Source organism: Ranitomeya imitator, chromosome 6 (assembly GCF_032444005.1).
Source record: "Ranitomeya imitator isolate aRanImi1 chromosome 6, aRanImi1.pri, whole genome shotgun sequence".
Lineage (NCBI taxonomy): Eukaryota > Metazoa > Chordata > Amphibia > Anura > Dendrobatidae > Ranitomeya > Ranitomeya imitator.
In genome coordinates, this window is record NC_091287.1 from 47,658,792 (window position 1) to 47,679,425 (window position 20,634).

Below are 20,634 nucleotides of genomic sequence, written 5' to 3' on the forward strand. Positions count from 1 at the left end.
CATGCCCTTCAGTGTTCAGTAGTGAACACTATGGGTGTGCTAACTAACAGAGCAAGAAGAAATTAATGAGCTGGTGCCAATCAAAATACGCCTCCCTTCTCAAGAATGCGGTCCCTGAGAATCTGATCGGGGGCCTGATAAAAGGTCATCGAGGGCCATAAATGGCCCTGGGGCTTGAGGTTCCCCACCCCTGCTATAGAGAGAACTACAAATATCCTATATTTGATTGCATAGTCCGTAAGAGAACAAATATCATAATGTACTGTAGTGCCTTAAAGTAAAAAATGGGTATCCGCTTATGTGCCTACACTTACCCTATAATCATGTACACATCATTCCACATAAGCATTTTTGGGAAATTCAGCGTTGCATCCTCGATCACCAATTGAAATTGCCCATAGAAGTGAATAGAGACCTAAAAAATTTGCATTCCTTATACAATGAAAAACAACTATCCATGTTAACTCCATGCTAGAGCTGTATTCACTGTGTTTTTGGACCACGTATAAAAATGTTTACAGAAGGTAAAAACTGGATCCAATGCAGATCTAATATAGAGAAACTACTGTACTAATTAACATCCATCTAATATGAAATAACAGTTGTACCACGGACATGCTCATGGGACATGCTGTTATGTTAGTGAAGCAACCTCCTAAGGAAAAAAAGTAGCACACAAAACTAAAAAATTACCACTGACCCTACTGGTTCCTGTACAGACTAGAGTTTCTAACCCCGCAATCCCTAGAGGTTTCTGTGTAAGTAGATAGCCCTAACCACAGACTAGATGATAGAACTCGGACCTACGCTGCATGAAAGGCCGTCAAGAACTTCTTGTGCCTCTTAAAGAACCACAGGGCAGAGCAGAGTGCAAATTATCTACAGAAGGGAGAGTGTCCTAGAAAGAAAAGATCCCAGAGTGAATAAAACAAACCAACAAATACCAAGGAATTAAATACATATTGTTAGAAAGTAAGCAGCCTACTTTCCAAGGAAACAGAAGATAGGTGCAAGGTAAAGAACATAAATATCAAAGAGATAAACCCTAGCTGATGTTTCACAGCAGTATGTAAAATGCAAGTGACTAGCACACTCCAAAAGTGTTGTGATGCAAAGTGGGGTTTTTTATTTACATACAGTATTCACAAACGTTTCGGTCGTTACTGGACCTTCATCAGTGTGCTAATATACTAGTATGCTTAGAGAAGCCCCGAGTAGCAAGGTTAGATTGCATCAATAAAAAGCCTGAAGACATATACGTCGCGGGGGTAGGCACAAGCCGCAGAGATACAATGGTGTGTCACAAGTGACACTAACTGCTGGATGGAGCAGGAGCCACGCGTAATGTATTGCCAGTATGGGCTGCAAAATAGTGCGCATGAGGTAGAAACAAGCTACTGAGATGGGGTAATGTGTCACGGACTGACACTATCTGCTGAATGAAGCAGGAGGCACACGGTATGTACCGCCAGTATGGGCTGCAAAATAGTGCTCAAGGGGTAGGCACAAACTGCTGAATGAAGCAGGGGCCACACGGTATACACCGCCAGTCTGGGCTGCAAGAATAGTGCGCACTATCCGCCTCATCAGCAACAGGAAGCATGCGGTGTCCACCGCAAGTGCAGGCAGTATGGCTGGACATCAAAAAGGAGACTATCACCAGCAAGAAATACCAGCAGGGCAAAAGCATAAAAAGCCGCACCCAAGAGCTGATAGGGCAGACAAATGAGTAAATATAATATAAGCACCTATTACCCTAAAAAGACTGCAGCAAGGATAACAGAAACTAAGCACTCAGAAAAAAGGTGCATGTGCTGTGGCTTGGCAGACAGAGATACCGACCACAAACCACAGGCTCAAGGGTTTGAACTCAGACGCATGACACATCCCTGTTCTACAACTACATCTTCTGGACTCAAGACAGACATTTTGTTTTTTTTAAGAAGCCCTTATCTGATTGACATTTTTACTTCTGGCAAATAAATGAATCTATTAAAACTGAACCATTAATTCTGAAAATATCATATTGTTTTCATTTAGTTCAACAAGTAGCTACTTTGTACGACAATAATAATTTATTATAAAATCAGTGACATCAGAGCAAACTTTTAACCAGCGCGCCAAGTGGAAAAAGAACTGTGCTGGCATGATATTACAAAAAAAAAAGAAAGAAAGAAGCCTCTCGAAATCCCGCTCTGATACTTTCTTCCTATGCACTGTAAAGGCTGCGCTGATCCAAAAGTGAATGAAGCCCTTGAAAACTGCAGGCCAAAATGCTGTCATTAACTGTTCATTAAGGCATTAGAACCAAAATATTATTTGGGCAGGTGTCCATAGTTTATGCAAGCGATCTTGTTTTCTAATGCTGTTCTCAGCTCCTACGGTGAATTTGCTATTACGGGAAAGACGGACATTGGGAGACGTGTTAACAAACCTAAGCGTGAACGCATGGTTCAAATTTCCTATGAATGAAACCAGAGGAGTGGAGGGGGCGAGAGAAATGCATAATGGGAAAATGTCATTTTGAATGGGTATTCGCAGCCGAACACCACAATAGATGTAAACCAGGTGGCCATCCCGTATTTTTATTGTGACGGTCCAATAAGTCTTTTACAGCGGAGGAAAACTGTTCTCAGCTGCGGTTAGATGTTTGGTTCTGTTTTTATCTATTAAAAGCTAATGTCTGTCATATAGGATTAAAAAAAAAAAAAAGAAAAAAATAGTATCACAAGCCGTTCCCAACAAAGCATCCCTTATTTGCACCACGTTTTAATATCTGAATTACAAATATAAAAGGCTAATTCTGTTTTTCCTTTGTTGCAAATTGCTTGCACAGCTTAATATTCGATATTCCAGCAGACCACAATAAAATAGTTTCATGTGTTCTCGAACATGAGGTCTACAGCGACGGCTCTAATACAAGAGGTTTCTGGTGGTGGGGCGCACATATTACTCAACATGGAAACCCTTCTGCTGTCAGTTCCCTTCACACAAAACCAGCATGTTGATGCTATTAAATACTTTGAAATGCGATCTTTGGAACATACGATTTTTGGAACGGGATAGTGGAATCAGGTTTATATTCAGTAGAAATTCTGTGGGTCGTGGTAGCTTGGTAAAGAACATGGACAACTGCCATGGCATATGTATGCTGTGAAATACCGCAGGGAACAAAGTATTTTCTGCGGCTTCTTAAAAAGATAGAAACTGCCATGCGTTGAGTTGAATACATATAACGTCGAAAAAGCTTACACCAATCAAACCTCACAAATAAGTCCTTCAGATGCCTTCTGTCAATCTTCCTGCATTGCATTCTGTCCAATCCCTAAGGCTTATGTGCATCTGACATCCTTTTGAGGTGGATTGCGCCGACAATCTACCGGAAATAGTGCAGCAAAACCACCACAAAAAATGGACATGATGCATATCAGAGTCAAAACAATATTGCTGTTCCCATGTACTGTATGTCACTTCTTTTAACCGCTTCATGTGTCAGAAACCTTGGAGGTGTTAAAAGAAGTAACAAGTTCAGTCTTTGGAAGCCGACTGCGCTCTGTACTGAAAGTATATAGTGAATGACACCGACAAAGCTGCTCCAGGAAAACGACCAACAAGCGTAAGCCAGAAGCAGCTTCACCTGGGAAAACTAGGCAGCTGTGCCAGCGACTAATGGACACTGTGTGCACACATCCTTCATATTTTTGGGGGGAGGGAAAAATCTGACAGGTTTTTCAAAAAGAATCAAATTCAGGAAAGGCTGCATTTATTTTTGCTTTTAGCGTTTTTTTTTTTTCTAGAGGTGGTTTATGAAGCATTCTTAATATGTTTTTGAAGGGTTTGTGTCTCAGCCTTTTGACTTACTCGAGGAATCCGTCTCAAATAAGTGACGCTACTTTTTTTTTTTAGCAGTGAGGTTTTTGTTTTTCAAAACTTAATAGAAAAAAAAACAATAAAAAAAATCCACGTGAAAAGAGCAAAGTGGATTTTCCATTAAATCAATAGGAAGAGTGTTAAAAGTGAATTTGAAGAAGTTTATGATACACCTTTTGGAATGATTCCGCTCCAAATCCTCATCGAAGAACCTTTTGCTAACATACCTTTTTAAAAAAAAAAAAGTGGTAAGAATTGTGCAAATGTAGTGAAAAGTAGTAATACCTTTCCAATCTCTGCTGATACTGTTCTGATTGTCCCTGCAATCCCTGCGGATCCTCTATGCTTTATGCTTTGCCTCTACAGACATGTGACAACTACAACCAATCATTGGGTGCAGCGTTGACCACCACATACATACATATAATCAGTGATTAATAAACATAGCAATAAGTACAGAGATTGGTGGGGGTCATAGTAGAATTTACAATGGGAATAGCAGGGGGTAGGTATTATTCCTTTTATTATAGCACAATATTCTGTTTTAAGTGACTAAACAAATCCTTTAAAGGGAACCTGTCACCCCCAAAAGCCCACCAGCATCAGGGGCTTATCTACAGTATTCTGGAATGCTGTAGATAAGCCCCCGATGTAACCTGAAAGATGAGAAAAAGAGGTTATATTATACTCACCTGGGCAGGCGGTCCGATCTGATGGGCGTCGCGGTCCGGTCCGGGGCCTCCTATCTTCATAGGATGACGTCCTCTTCTTGTCTTCACGCTGCAGCTCCGGCGCAGGTGCACTTTGTCTGCCCTGTTGAGGAAAGAGCAAAGTACTGCAGTGCGCAAGCGCTGGGCCTCTCTTGACCTTTCCCGGCGCCTGCGCACTGTTGAGGGCAGACAAAGTATGCCTGCGCCTGAGCGTGACGACAAGAAGAGGATGTCATCGTAAGAAGATGAGAGGCCCCGGACCGCGACGCCCATCGGACCGGACCGCAGCGGGACCGCCCCTGAGTGAGTATAATCTAACCTCTTATTCTCATCTTTCAGGATACATTGGGGGCTTATCTACAGCATTCCAGAATGCTGTAGATAAGCCCCTGATGCAGGTGGGCTTAGCTCACCTTCGATTTTGGGGGTAACAGGTTCCCTTTAAAGCACAACGTTTGTCAATCACTGATGTTTTTATTCATTTTTCTTATAGTTCGTAATGACAAATCTTTTTAGCTTTGCAGTGATATGGCTCCAATATCCCTAAATAACTTGTAAAATTTACTTTTGGGGTTGTAGGAAAAATGGGTAAGAATTCCTTTAGATGCTTTAATGATAATGACTTTGCAGAGAAACATAAGTCAACTCTAATACTTGAGTTGTTTTGCAAATATAAAAAAAGTAATAAATGCACTTTAATTCTGAAATCTGTACCAATTGCTCTCTACTCCTGACCCTGGCCTTCCTGTCTCTGTATTGCTGACTTGTTCACTACCTGAGCCAGCCCCCTTCTCTGTCTCTAAATCCACTGTGATAGAGAATGGGTTAAAAAACTGAGCCAGAAAGACAACCCCCTTGAAGTACATTAGCAACAGAGAAGATAAAGAAAACTCTCTGTTAGGAATACCTGCCATGGACCCAATCGTCCTCCATCAGTTTCCAGACTGCCCCGCCCGTCTGTCCGCGCTGGGAGCAGAGCGAGTGCACACTTGGGTGGTGAGACTACACTCAGTGGTGCCTCATGTGTGGAAGTGGTGAGCTATGTGGGAACACGGGATGCTGTGCTGCCCACTAGTTTTGTGGTATGAGAGACATCGGACGCTCTGTCTCCGGTTGGCAGGTAACACAGGACGCTGCCTTGCCTGGTGTTAGCCAATGGTGGGAATGTGGGCACCGTTAGGCTAAAGTTAGGGTTAGGCTAAAATTAGGGTTAGGCTAAAGTCAGGGTTAGGGTTAGGCTAAAGGCAGGGTAAGACCTAAAGTTAAAGTTAGGCTTGTTCTGAACTGTTTCAACAATAACTTGATAGTAGTCACGTCATTTCGGCACGTCAGTAAGACACGTCATTTAGTCACGTCAGTTTGTTTTTTCATTATATAGTATATGTAATTATACATCATTTGATAGGAACTTAATTTATACTAAAATATAACAAAAACTTGAGTTTTCTATTAGTTCTGGAAAAAAAATAAAATAAAAACTAATAAAATGGCCTGTCAGTATTATAGTGCAGAGGAGGCGTATGCCCTTTTATGTTCTGACAGTGAAGAGTGCAGCGTCAGATGGCGATGTGGATTTCGGGGGCTTTAGTAGCGGTGACAGTGATAGCTCAGAAATGAGCAGTGATTCTAGTTTATCCTCAAACTGAAGGACCAGTACAACAAGAAGAGAAAATGGCGCTTCTGGAGAAATGTCTCCAAATCAGAGAACAATGCCCAGTACTAGCTCTGTCCCTAGTGCTCATGAATTGGCGCACATCAATGTCCAAGGGGCTTTGCCTCTTGATGTATCATTTACCAGATGGGAAGCTTTGGATTCGGCTACTCCATTTATCCCTGATTTTAATGATATTCCTGGTATAAATGTGAAGGTGGAAAATTAGGTGGACACATATTTTGATAGAGCATATTGTCCTATAAACAAATTTATATGCGTCCCAATTCATCAGTCAGAATCCACGGTCCTATTATGTTAATTAAGCACCCTATATTATTCCCTAGCAACCAGGCAACCCCCACATGTACTTATGCCGGCTAACAGATGTAAATCATTCAGCTGCGGCGCTAAAAACTAAAACTCCGAGCACTAAAAAATACTTGGAGGAAACCCGATCGTGCTCGAGAAATCTCGAGTAACGAATATATTCGCTCATCACTAGCCATTTTGCTTTTCCAGAGCGTTTGTACTACCAGAATCACAGGTCAGACAGCGTCCACAGTGAGACCATCTGCCTCTTTATAGGGAATCTTCCGCCAGGAAAGCATCGCTATTTGCGCTCTTTTTTACTTATTTGTTTTACGGTGTTCACTGAAGGGGTTAACCAATGTGACAATTTTATGGGGCAGGTCATTCCAGACGTGGATATACCAATCATGTGTACTTTTCTGTTCTTCTTTACATAAAAATAGAAATGTATTTTATTATTATTATTATTTTCTGAGGTTTTTTTTATATATATATATATATATATATATATATATATATAATCGAAACCCCTTTTCTCATGTACAGCACCATGAAATTAATGGCGTTATATAGATAAATAATAATAATTTATATTTTTAAATTTTTTTTTAGTTAGTCCCGCTATGGGACTTTGACTTTCAGCAGTTATATGTAGTGATGACGAGCAAGTATACTCGTTGCTCGGGTTTTCCAGAGCACGCTCGGGTGGTCGCCGAGTATTTATGACTGCTCGGAGATTTAGTTTTCTTCGCCTCAGCTGCATGATTTACGACTGTTAGACAGCTTGATTACATGTGGGGATTCCCTAACAACCAGGCAACCCCCACATGTACTCAGCCTGGCTAGCAGCCGTAAATCATTCAGCTGCGGCAACAAAAACTAAATCTCCAAACACTAACAAATACTCGGAGACCACCTGAGCGTGCTCAGGAAAACCTGAGCAGCGAGTATATTCGCTCATCACTAGTTGTAAACCATTGCAATGCAGGAGCATGGTCTAAGGTGCTTGTCGTAGCCTGGTGACCCTGATGCTGATCGGAGGGCACAGGGGGACCACTTCTACCTGCCTTCTAAATGCTGCGATCAATATCGCTTGCAGCATTTAGAGGGTTAAACTGCCAGGAGTGGTGGGGGCACGTAGAGGCATGTCGGATTCCTTCTCCTTGTCTCTATGTAGCACATGAACAGAATCAGCGTATTGGTACTGATCAGTGTAGTTGTGAATCCAGCTCTGAGTTAAGATAACACACTTGCTAGAAAGCAACAGCACCATCTGTGCGTGTCTCTCTGCCTCTTTCTCACATTTCTCCTCTTTTCTTCTAGCTCCCCTCTTCAATAAATGTCAATAGGCAGCTGTAATCTGATCCCTCAGTGAGATGGCAATTTATCTTGTTTTAACCAAGACAGACATTAGCAGTTTTTTTTCAGAGTGAATGATGAGATCAGGGGGCGAGTGGGGGAGGATAAGTGAACTATTTCACTACATAGTATTTTGTTTAATTTTAGCCATTTTTTCGAAAAGCCAACGAAGGTGATCTTTCACATGAAATAACTATTTTAATACTCCTGTGCTTGCCTCCACTGTGAGCAAAAGCATCGACTATAGTAACACTTACGCTTTGGCTTGTGACCGCACGTATCCGCGAGTCTACTCTTAGGTAGCTCTTTGCAGACTTGAATTTTAACTTCATATATCATGAATACTTTTTTTTTATTTTCCAGCATCTAGCAAGCCAAACCTTTTTGTTAGCTTGGGCAAGTGTGCGTTACTTATTCTTCAGCGAATAATTAAAAGCATGTGCGAGCTGATATAACAGTTCATCAGTACGGCGAGCCTGATTGCCTGTGGTATGGCACTATCTCTTTCCAGCTACATATGACACTTGTTAGGTATACTGGCTTCCATTTGTTCCGAATGGGGCCAAATGCTTAACTGATGTTTTCACTCTGGAAATTTTGGAAGCTACGATATTTAAAGCAGCTTATCACAACATGACACAAGCGGACAGCTTGATTTTCAATTAATCTGTCAATGTAAGAACAGTAAAAGAAAATACTGGAAGTTAACAAACACGTCTGAATCTGCTCTTTTGTTCCAGGCCCCAGCAGACGCCTATCTGTAAAGTCTATGTGAGATTCATGTGTCTGCGCTCCGCACCTGGCTGGGAAATATTTATATACTGGGAATTTACTGATCATCATCGGGATTTTACTGACGCATGGTAAATCAAAAACTGTCCAGGATGAGAAGGCCGGGGTAGCCAATGACGAGGGAAACGATCTGTGAGCCATACTGGGCCACCACTATCTCATACACACCAGTGTGAATTACTACAAGTCAGAAGGATAACCTATTTTTACAGATTTCTGCTATATTAGAAATCAATATATTTTTGATATACGCAAATAGGTTGTCTAGCACAGACAGTCATGGTCGAAAGTGTTGACACCCTTGAAATTGTTCCAGAAAATGAAGTATTTTTTTCCAGAAAATTATTGCGATTACACATCTTTTGTTATATACATTTAATTCCTAAAAAAAAGGCAAATTGAACATAATGGGCCTGACACATGTTGGTACCTTACCAAAATTGCGGGTAAATAACTTTGTTTCACGCATGTGATGCTCGTTCAAGCTCACCTGTGGCAAGCAACAGGTGTGGGCAATATGAAAATCACACCTGACACCAGATAATAAGGGGAGAAGTTGACTCAGTCTTTGCATTTTGTGTCTGTGTGTGTCACACTAAGCCTAAAGAACAGAAAGAGGAGAAGAGGACCGTCTGAGGACTTGAGAACCAAAATTGGTAATCGATATCAACAATCTCAAGATTTAAAGTCCATCTACAGAGATCTTGATGTTCCTTTGTCGGCCATGACTGTACATATTGGTAACATATCTGGAGGATTGGTCTTCAGAATCAGATCAGTACAGGTCTGACAATCCCAACCATCAGCTTCTTGCAGCTCCCACAGGGGCCAGATTTATGGGACGTGATGGGACTCCACAGCTCCATACACTGTGTAGTGGTTGTTCTCCAGTACTGCAGCTTAGATCACATTCACTTCAATAGGAACTGAGCTGCAGTACCAGAGAAGGGCCACTACACAGCGTATAGATGCCCCAGTTCAGTACATCATCTACATTCAGCAGGAGCTGCACAGAGCTGATCAGTGGGGGTGTTGGACCTCATCGATCTGATACTCATCTATCTAGGGCCAAAGACCCTAATTCCAGAAATGTATCCCTTACTGCTGTATTTTGTTTAATAAAAATCCCTGTTTTATCTCCTGCAGTTCTCTGAATGCAGAGCTCTGTAAAACCCTGCCAACACACCACTGATTGGCAGCTTTCTGAGTACACTGTGCATAGGCAGAAAGCTGCCAATCTGTGGTAAGGGAGGGGTTATAGAGCTCATGAATATGGCAGCAATTTATTAGTCCTCTAGTGATAATCTCTTGGTGATAAAACAGTGATTTTATAAAAACTACAGCAAGGAGCCCAGTAAGTGACAGATCGTTGGAATTGAGATCTTTGTCTCTACATTATGTTGCTTTCAGATTAGCTGGCAAAAACTTGGGAGACAGATTCCCTTTAAATTGGCACCATGCATAACCATATTTCTAAAGAAACAGGAGGAATGTGCAGCCGCTCGTATTCTCCCACGTCATTGTCAGTGATTACCAAGGGTTTCAGCTGCCAGATACACAGTGGTCAACAAATTGCCAGCACATCCTTAGTTAGAAACGGGATTGTCCAGAAATGATAAGGGCTTACCTTCCCAATAACAATCCATTCCTAAATTAGGCTTGTTTTACACTTACCGGGTTTTTTTGCTGCCCGTTATTTCGGGCCTTTTTTGCGGGCCATATTGCCGCAATTTTAAAGGTCTGCCACAATATCGGACAGCAAACTTGAGGATCACCATTTTTCTGGTTCCCAATACTATAGCAAAACTATTGGGAAAAAAAACGGCGGTCCGCAAAACCGGAAGTCATGGCGCACCGCAAAAACAATCTGTTGTTGTTTTTGCCGCCCCATTGATTTACAATGGGGGCCGTGTCCGTAAGCCGTGAAAAATATTGAGCAAGCTCAATATTTTTTCACGGCCCTAAATTCGGCCCTCACAGCCATACGGCGCACCATGAAATTATTGCGGCCCCATAGAAATGCATTGGGGCCGCAAAAATGGGCCGAAAAAACACGGCAAGTGTAAAACCAGCCTTGCGAGGGAGGATTTGAATCCAGTGTCCTCTCTTCTGGTGGAGGTCTTAGGTATTGGACCTCGACCCATCAGGTAGTTATTATCTAACCTACTGATAGGTGATAACTTGGTATTGCCAGAATACTTCCTTAAAGGGTTTGTTCTGCTCCACTCACTTCTACATCGAGAAGTGAGCAAGGTATTTGACCTAACATCTATTCTTCGAGGATTCTTCTAGGATGTGTGCATGGTTGGAAGATATTGTGTATTTTGCCTTTCTAATGAATGGGCTTAACCCTTTAAATAATTATGACTTTTCCATTTTCAAAATGTGGTCCCCAAACCATTGAGGTCATGTGAAATAACAAAGACAGATAGTACTCACCCTACTTGGGTCTAGCGATGGCTCCCTGCTGCTGCTGCTGCAGTGTTTTGGCTGCAACGGTGATGTCACACCTGCAGCACATATCACCGCTGCAGCCAATCACTGAGTTCAGCTGCCATGCTAATGTGGCCACTGAGCTCAGTGATTGAGTTATTGCTGGACCCAAGGAGCATGAGTACTATCTGTCTATCACTTGAGGACCACTTTTTTGAAAGTGAACAACCCCTTAAAATACAAACTTGGGTTGGCTACAGCTCACAAACTCCGCACAGGTACAGACTTAAGAGACTTCATGTAAAGGCATGTTCACACTGAAACACTATACTCGTTCTAGTGAATAATGATGGTTGGGCATGAGAACCACTCACATCATGTACTGTGATAGGGGACAGTAGTGCAGTATTTGGTTTTTTTCCTACATGTGGCCTGTAATGACACCTATCCTGCACGATACTGAAAAAAACAAAAATGACTAAACTAAAGTCTACTCCAACAGTAGCTCATTCACTTGCATTCTTTTTTATTATAGTCCTGCCTACATCTCTGAACAGTAATACTTCTGTGGAAATGTTCTTCTTAGTTTCCCAAAGCTTCATCTCAACCTCCCAGATCCAAATCATTAATTTCCTATAACTTCATGTGCAGTGTGAGAGTCGCCTCCTGCACCCAGACCAAAAACAATATTGCCGAAGTGTTTCTGATATTTCCCTCCATATTGAACATAATTACAAATGGCAAACAGAGCTTTGCAATAATTAGTTCCAGAAGCTCCTTGGCCTGTCTCGGATGACTCTACAAGAATATTTAGATTGATTTTTTTTTTATGTCAATGTTCGTCTCGTCTCAAAGTCTTATGTTGCGTCTGAGTCAACGTGCACAGAACACAATAATCTCTCTCGTGCTTCTGTGGAACACCACGTTATGCCCAATAGACCTCTATTCGCACTGGCATTTGCCACACTGGCCATTTTGGCATTTTTGAAGGTGACAATAGCTCAGTCCACTAATCTACCCCAGCCATCAATATCAGAACACCACAATGAGTAAAAAAACACATGTGAAAGAAACCAGAATATATGTTAAACCTTAGAATCCTCATAGCACTGCCCTTACGTTCTCATGACCTCCTTACCCCCTCTTGGCATTCTCTTCAGCCGCTTCATCAGGTAGTCACCAAGAATGGCTTTCCAGCAGTCTTGAAATTAGTTCAGAGGTGCAGAGCACTTGTTGGCTGCTTTTCTTTCATTTTGCATCCATCTGATCCCAAACTATCTCAATTGGGTTGAGGAGGCCATGACATCCAACACAGCCTCCATCCCTCCTTCTTGGTCACATAGCCCTTACATAGCCTGGAGATGGGTTTTGGGTTATTGTCCTGTTGTAACACAAATGATGGTCTCACTAAGTGCAAACCAAATGGGATTGCATGTCGCTGCAGATTGCTGTGGTAGCCATGCTGAGTGACTGTGCCTTGAATTTGGAATAAATGACCAACACTGTCACCAGCAAACCGCCCCCACACCATCACACCTTCTTCCATGCTTCATGGTGGGCACCAAACCTTTAGAAACCATTTATTCACATTTTTGGCATCTCCCAAAGACATGGTGGATGGTACAATACATTTCAAATTTTAAATATCCACTGATCTAATGTCCAGTCCTTGTATTGCTTGGCCCAAACAAGTCTCTTCTTGTTTACTGTCCTCAGTAGTGTAATTTTTTGCAGCAATACCATATACCATAAAGGCTGCTTCTCGCATTCACCTCTCAAAAGCATATATTGAGATGTGTATGCTACCTGATCTCAGTGCATAACTTATTAGGGCTGCTTTCTGAAGTGCTGTCAAATTACGCTTTCTGAGACTGGTAACTCTGATGAGCTTATGCTATGCAGCAGAGGTAATTCTTGTTCTTCATTTCCTGGGGTGGTCCTTATGAGAGATCCATGGTTTTCGTGACTGTACAGGAGGATAGCTTTAATGTTCTAACAATTTTAAAGACCGACTTGTCCTTTATGTCTTCAAGTACTCATAGACTGTTGTTTCCCTTTTCTTACTTAAGTGGTTCTTGCCATATTCTTGGTTATAAAAGTTGTGCCATAGAGCTGAGCACTTTATGAAACTGTGTACCAACACTACAACAGGAGGAAAAAAAGGAGGAAAAAAACTCCACTATTCTAGAAAAAACACTGGTGTGCCAAGCAGCCATTCCCTGTGTAGTCGCCATCTTTACTTGGGCCCACTGCACCATGAGAGTGCATTTAATTTGAGGCCTATACAGGTAAGCACCTTTGCCTGTTTTTCTGTGGTGTTTTTTGTGTACCAACACTGCCTCAGCTAAACACACCAGAAGGTCACAAACACTTTCTGAAGGCTGGTGATTCTACCTGATGAAGCTGTTTGAGAGAATTCCAAGGTGATGTAAAGCTGTCGTTAGAGTAAAAGGGGTGTACTTCGAGGAATCTAAGGTTTAACACATATTCTGGTTTGTTTCACGTGTGTCTCTTTACCCCTTGTTTCCATTTTGCTGGATTCAGTCAGAATCTACAATGTGCGTATTTTAATAAGAACAAGGAAAACTATTGCATGAATAGGTGGCCAAAATATAAACTAATACCTCACATATTTATTTTATATGTGTTTCTTGCACTTTTTTCGGGGTGCAATTGGGAACATTTTGTCTTGTAAACTGTGGTGTCTGTTCACATGGGATGCATTTGGATAGCGCTGGGCAGCCCACCTGAGCTAATAGAAAGGTGTCCCTACTAGGCTGTTAACCTGGATGCTGTGCATCTCCATTGTGTGAACAGCGCCACATACACGTCTTTTATGCGCAGTAATATGCCAAGCAGCCACCCCCTCCATTAGTTTGGTAGGATGTGAGTGGTTGCCTCATCGGTAATTCTGCACCTGTGTTGTCGCCATCTTAACCACATGGGTCCACTGCATCCTGATAGTGCATTTGTTTGGAGGCCTAGGCAGGTAAGCATCTCTGCCTTTTTGCTGTTTTCTGAATTTTTGGAGGATCTCTGAATCTTCTTTTTGTGCTATATTTGTTCATGAATAGGTGTGTCCAAACTTTTGACTTCTACTATATGTCCACCCTCCTCTGAACCCTACATAGTCAGAGCTGTCAATCAAGGAAGGATGTGGCAGAAGTGGATGGAAACAATTAGGTGGGAAGGTGCACTGAACTCTTTGGCCACGCCAAGGGTGCACTGAGCTCCTGTGCTTGGTTTAAACAGTGATTTGGGGCTGAGATAATTCCTTAAAGTTAACAAAGATTGAGTATTTCTTTGTTACAGTCAGGAAGTTTTTGATAGTAGTGTGAACAGAGCTGAAAACTGTTTGCTGTTAATGAAACATTTTCTTAAAGGGGTTGTACAATTTTATTTTATTTTTTTAAAAGGCAGGAAATGTGATACAAACATAAAATGAGAAAACTCCATCCATTGAGCCGACACACCGACAGTGCCACTGTTGCTCAGGTCCCCATTGGTCTCCGTTTACTTCCGGACAGCTCATCTAAGCACTTACACATGTCATCGATGTCTCGCTGTTTACCATCAGTGTATAATCAATATGACAAGGTTTCTCCTATCCTTTGCAAAATTAAGTACATACAGCACTTGTATTGCCTCTTTTCATTCGTGGTACCGCAAAAAAACCTGACACGTCTCAGTGAGTTTTGCGCTGACACGCCGACATGTGAATAACACTATAAATTATAAATTATGTTGTATCCATAAAAAAACAGATACAACACGAACATCTGAACGAGGCCTTATTTTTTTTCAATACTTTGTTATGGATTTGGACTTTATATTTAGTCCCCTTAGGGGACTTGTACCTATGCTCTTCAGTATTGCAGTATATAACAAAATTACTGGTTACCTATGAGGTCCCACCACAGCCTGCTGGGGTATTGGTAGCAATGAGAAGCATAACGCACAGGAAGTGGCAAAGGAACTTTTTAAATGCTGCTGTCAGCGACAAACAGCATCAGCTAAATGGTGAAACGACCTTGATGCCCGATTACAATCCATTTTTCCAGAACCCCAACACCTGTGTTTTAGGCAGCCCCCAAATCTAAGAAGCATCATTGTCAGAAGCTCCCTGTCCTCTCCAACAGCTGCAGGAACCTTTCCTTGCAACCAGAAAAAATGTAAAACCTGTCCATTTATAATGACCACGGACAAGATAAAGATCCCTAATTCACATCAGGACTACATTAAAAGGTATCAACCACTGAGGACTCTCAATTCTAAATATTTTACAAAATACCAGACACTTTCAGCTGCATCACATCTAATGTGGTGTACTTAATTATTTGTACTAAATGTCCAACTGGGGGTCTGTATGTTGGGAAGACAGGACAAAAACTGAGAACAAGGATAAATTCTCACCGCCATACAATAAAAGAAAAAAGAATGGATCTACCTGTGGCCAAACATTTTTGTATGCCTGATCATAGCACCATGGACCTGAAATTACTTGTATTGAAAGGTAGCTTCAAATCTCAGAGAGACAGGAAAATCTGGGAGTATAAACTTATGACGACCTTTGACACACTTAGTGCAGGAATGAATGTGTTGCATGAATGTATGCCTTTTTACATCAATTAAGGAATTTGCACTTCAGACCATGTGGGGTCATCATAACAGAACCAGACCCCAATCAGAGGACAACAAAACATTCACTCCTAATCTAGGAACTTTCCAATATTTATGGACACAACTGTTTATCACTTATCACTTCTGCCATAATGACAGTTCTGTGCTATGTTGTGTATAAATATGTGATTCTTCAGAATTTGCTTTAGTCTGTGCCTGATGAAGAGACCTGAGTAGTCTCGAAAGCTGCAATTTGTTACCATCTTTTCAGTTAGCCATTAAAAGGTATCAACCACTGAGGACTCTCAATTCTAAATATTTTTCTATCTACTGGCTAACAAGATGTTTATCTTTCCTGTATTACAATCTGTGTAATTTATGATTGATACAGGTTCTGAAGAAGGAAAAATAATCGCTTTATTGCCTTACAACAGTAGCTAATAAAGGGGAACCCCTCCTTATGATCACAATGGACAGAGAAATATGCAGCGAATCGTCCACAAAATTTTCAGCAAGATTTTGAAATATACGTGTGCAGATTTTGATGCAGATTTGAGAGTTGCATGGCAATGGTAAAATCCTCAGCAATATATTTTACCTTCACGCACTAAAAAAAAGCAACGAGAGACCTAAAAAAAGTTTAGAAAACTCCCTTACTTGAGTTGCATTGCAGTAGCTGCATATTTTTAGTACTGGAAATCCACATAAAATCCACCTAATGGATAACTGGTGCATCACAAGAAACATAGTTTATAGTTTATCACAAGGTTTTCACTGAAATCCATGGACTTTTGTTTGCAGAGTGCAGGACACAACTTCAATATTCCACACTTACCTTTAAAAATTTGACCAATTTCTGTATCTGCCAATACTCCGAGGGCAGATCAGTGTTACCCTCCTGACGGCGCTCCGGCTGCTCCTCGTCATCTTCACTCTCCATGGAACTTTCACTAAATTCTTCAGATTTTGTTCCAGGAGTTTTACTGTTCAGAAAAGATACGAAAAATCAGTATAAAAAAGAACATGTATATTATAACACGTAGCTGAAAAGACTTCAGCAAAATGATTTTCTAAATCGTACTACGAACTTTCCAAAATAAAATTCTGCCGGACAATTTACATGGAAATAAAAGAAAAGTCACGTCGTGTTGTATCAGCGCACTTGACTAGACATAAGCATTTAAGGGGGGAAAAAGTCAAGTTATTAGTCTGCTGTCAAGATAATAAGTATATTCATCAAAAAAAGAGAGGCCCCCGCACGTCTTGAAAACAGAGACAGATGTATCTGTGCAAAATGTGTCTTCCACGAGTTCTTCACAAGATCTTCAGGACAGATGACCTTAGGTGAGAATCACAGACATTATGTTTCATTATTTTAAAGGGTGATTATGGCTACAGAACACAAGGACAGGGCAGAAATATAAAAAATGTGTTCTAGATCTGAAAAATTAGTCATCGGCATGAATGGTTCAAATCACACTAGGACCAAACTCTGATCAAACTCTGACCATGATAATCAGTCGTTTTTTCTCGAACGTGGAAAAAATCGGAAGTGTGGGTGATAATTTAATTGTCTGTTGTCTCTGAGCTAGTGGGTGAAGACTAGATGCTATGATGACTTCTAGAGACATGCCTCCCCCCAAAAATACAATATAAATCAATCAAAATATATGTATCCCAAAACTACAGTGCAAAGAATAAGCCCTCACACAGGTCCATCATTGGTAAAATGAATAAGTTATGGGTCTCGGAAAATGGCGACATAAACCAAATTTTCTTAATAACGTTCAGCCACTAAAATAGTTAAAAAATGTCTATGGTTTCGCACCACAATATTCGTACTGACTTGGGCCATTTTTATGAGGCAATGAACGCAGTAAAAATGAAACACAAAAAGGTGAAATTGCACTTTTCTTCACTTGGAATTTTTTTTTCCATTTTCCAGTCTATTATATGGTAAAAAGAAAGTTGTCATTCAATGCTGAACATGTTCTGCAATAAACAAGCTCTCAATGGAAAAATATAAAAGTTTTGACTCTTGGAAGAAAAAAAACAAAAGCGCAAAAATAAAAATACAAAGTTAAAACAGATGATCGAAGCTTATGCCGATAGTTGGACATCCACCGACCTAATGTTGATGGCTAAGGCCTCAATTAAGTAACTCCATTAATTATAGGGTTGAATTTAGAGACACATTATGGATCCAGTGGGTGTCTGAATATTATTTTATTACACAATTTGAGAAAATAAGGAACAGATGACCTCATTATTGCATGTAAGACACCAAACAATGTGTTGTATATGCTAACAAGTAACATAATGGTTGAAAAATATAGTCTTTGAAATAAAACAAAAATGTTTTTAAAGTCTTTTTTTTTTCCGAAGTAAATGAAGTAAGTAATAAAAATTCAGCTTTTGTAAGGATTCAGTTTCCATAAACAGTTATTTTCCATCGTTGGATTTCCACATCTGAGGGAAATCTCTGAACATCTCTGCACTTTTAAAGGTGAAATTAGATAGAAAAATAATTACGCGAATACCTAGTGAGGGAGGTGTATCTTCCCGGATGGGACATCTGTTTAGTATTACCTCGCAACAAGAGTGAATCTTTGTTCGAAAATAAAAGAAAAAATAAGCTTCAGTTTTCTCATTTTCTATCTTTTCCATCTTAAAAAATTCCAAATTTACATTAGAGGGAATGAGGAGTCCGTTTGCAGGAATTAAACAAAATCGCCGGCTGCCACTCATTATCTGTACAATTTAGTAACATCTGCTTTTGTTTGACATCAATCAAAGATAATCTTTCAGCAATGATCATACAATTCTTTTTGTCTGGTCCTGAGTGCGAGACGTATTACAGTTCATCAGGACAAGTGAAGTCGATCTCGATGTCCAACGCCTATGAAATATCACATCCAGATGCTTGATTCTCATTTATTGGGAAACTGAATGTTTATTTAAATGGCTAAATATTAAAAAAATAAGTTATCCAGTGATCACTCAACACCAATCAGCCCGATTCACAAAAGTCTGCATTTGGAAGATGATTGGCGATGATTGGATGATTTTTTTAAAGAGTTGTTCCCAAAATAAGCTATAGAAATTGCTGATTGATGAGGTTCTGCTTGCTGGGATCCACAGAGATCGCCAGAACAGGGCTTTTCGGTCCCATCTTGATTGGAGCGTAGGTCCGCATGCTTGGCCTCCACTCCATTCATGGTCTATTGGGCTGCAAGCAGTAGCCGAGGAAAAGGAAGAACTTGGCATTTTGGAAATAATTCTTAAAGTGCTTCTGGACCACCCATAGACTTTGAATGTCCGGCTGGTCTAGCTCTGACTCTGCAGTGCTGTTCTAAAACTTATAGGAGTACAGCTACATGCGATCGTGTAGCTGCAGAAGAGTGCATCCGGATGTCAGAGATAACTGGAGTCCCCATCTTACCATCTGTGCCTTTTCTATTGCGGTATACACTGGGCTTTAAGAGCTTAAAAAGCGCTATGTATACAGTACTGGGAAGCACTGCCAGCGCTTCCTCCTCTATGCACAGTGGTCATGTCATCAAAATGTATAGGGAGGGAGCAGGAGGATGCATTTCCCTTGTAACTGGGGCTGAATGTTAGAGTTGGACGAGACCTCCAGGTTCATCGTGTCCAACCCCTGCTCAATGCAGGATTCACTAAACCATCTCAGACAGATGTCTGTCCAGCCCTTGTTTGAAGACTTCCATTGAAAGAGAACTCACCACCTCTCATGGCAGCCGCTTCCACTCATTGATCACCCTCACTGTCAAAAAGTTTTTTTTATAATATCTAATCTGTATCTTCTCCCTTTCAGTTTCATTCCATTGCTTCTTATGTGTCCATGTGCAAATGAGAATAAGGATGATCCCTCAAAACTATGATGTCCCTTCAGATATTTGTAGACAGCTATTAAGTCTCCTCTTAACCTTCTTTTTTGCAAGCTAAACATTCCCATATCCTTTAACCGTTCCTCGTAGGACATAGTTTGCAGTCCGCTCACCATCCTGGTAGCTCTTCTCCGAACTTGCTCCAGTTCTACTACTACAGTGGTAGGGGTACAAACACTGAGACCCTCATTTAATCAGCAACAGAAGAGATTTGTGTGCCACTGCTCTAATCATTCCCTATGGACTGCCAGGGATAAACATGTACCCAGTTCTCAATAGCATTTCTCCCCCAATTTCTGCTGTGTCGAGACGGGAACACAAAGTAAACACCAATTGGAACTGGGTAAGTGACAGACTGAGAGCTGTGTGAGATCACTTAGTGTGTTTTTTCTTACCAGCCGGAGCCTATAGAAAATAATCTTTATCCACTGGACAACCCTCTAGGTGGAGAAGTAGGCAAAGCGATCTGCCATTAAGATAAATCTGGTTTATTTAAACGTTACCTTTTGGCAAACATATACCCATGGTAGTTTTCTATGGGCGATAAGAAATGAATCATAAAAATTCCTACCTTTTTAAGGCAGATTGCCTCATGAACCCAGGGGTGACAATGAAGGACCTTTTTTTACTTTCAGAGCTTATTGGCTTTACAGTTTTCGGCTCTTTGGACGCATCCTTCTTGTCTGCAGACCTCCCGTCCTTGCTTGTAATTGTGGTTCTGGAAAAATAAATGAACTGTTCAGAAGCTGGCAAAAAAATAAATAAAAAAAGTTATTCTCATTTTCAATGAAATCTTAATGTCTTCACATTTTCCTTTCCCATGTGCAGTTACTAGATTTGTAACTTGCAGTGTTTTATTGCAAGTTGGGTTGTAAATGCTTTATAGGACAATTTTGCACGGGAGGGGGTCAATTGTAGACAAGAACACAAACAACGGGTTCATTATAATGAAACGTCTGCAGATAAATATTGTACATTC

The 20,634-nt window shown here is 40.9% G+C and overlaps 1 protein-coding gene across 1 annotated transcript in view; it reads right to left on the bottom strand.

The window, feature by feature from the left end:
• Positions 1-20,634, bottom strand: part of ODAD2 (outer dynein arm docking complex subunit 2) — a 164,507-nt gene that overhangs the window by 113,740 nt on the left and 30,133 nt on the right. Inside the window, exons 9-10 of the mRNA XM_069729626.1 lie at positions 20,227-20,373; positions 16,583-16,730 (exon numbers count right to left, since the gene is read on the bottom strand). Of these exons, the coding sequence (XP_069585727.1) occupies positions 16,583-16,730; positions 20,227-20,373 (295 nt within the window). The remainder of the gene's footprint in view (positions 1-16,582; positions 16,731-20,226; positions 20,374-20,634) is intronic.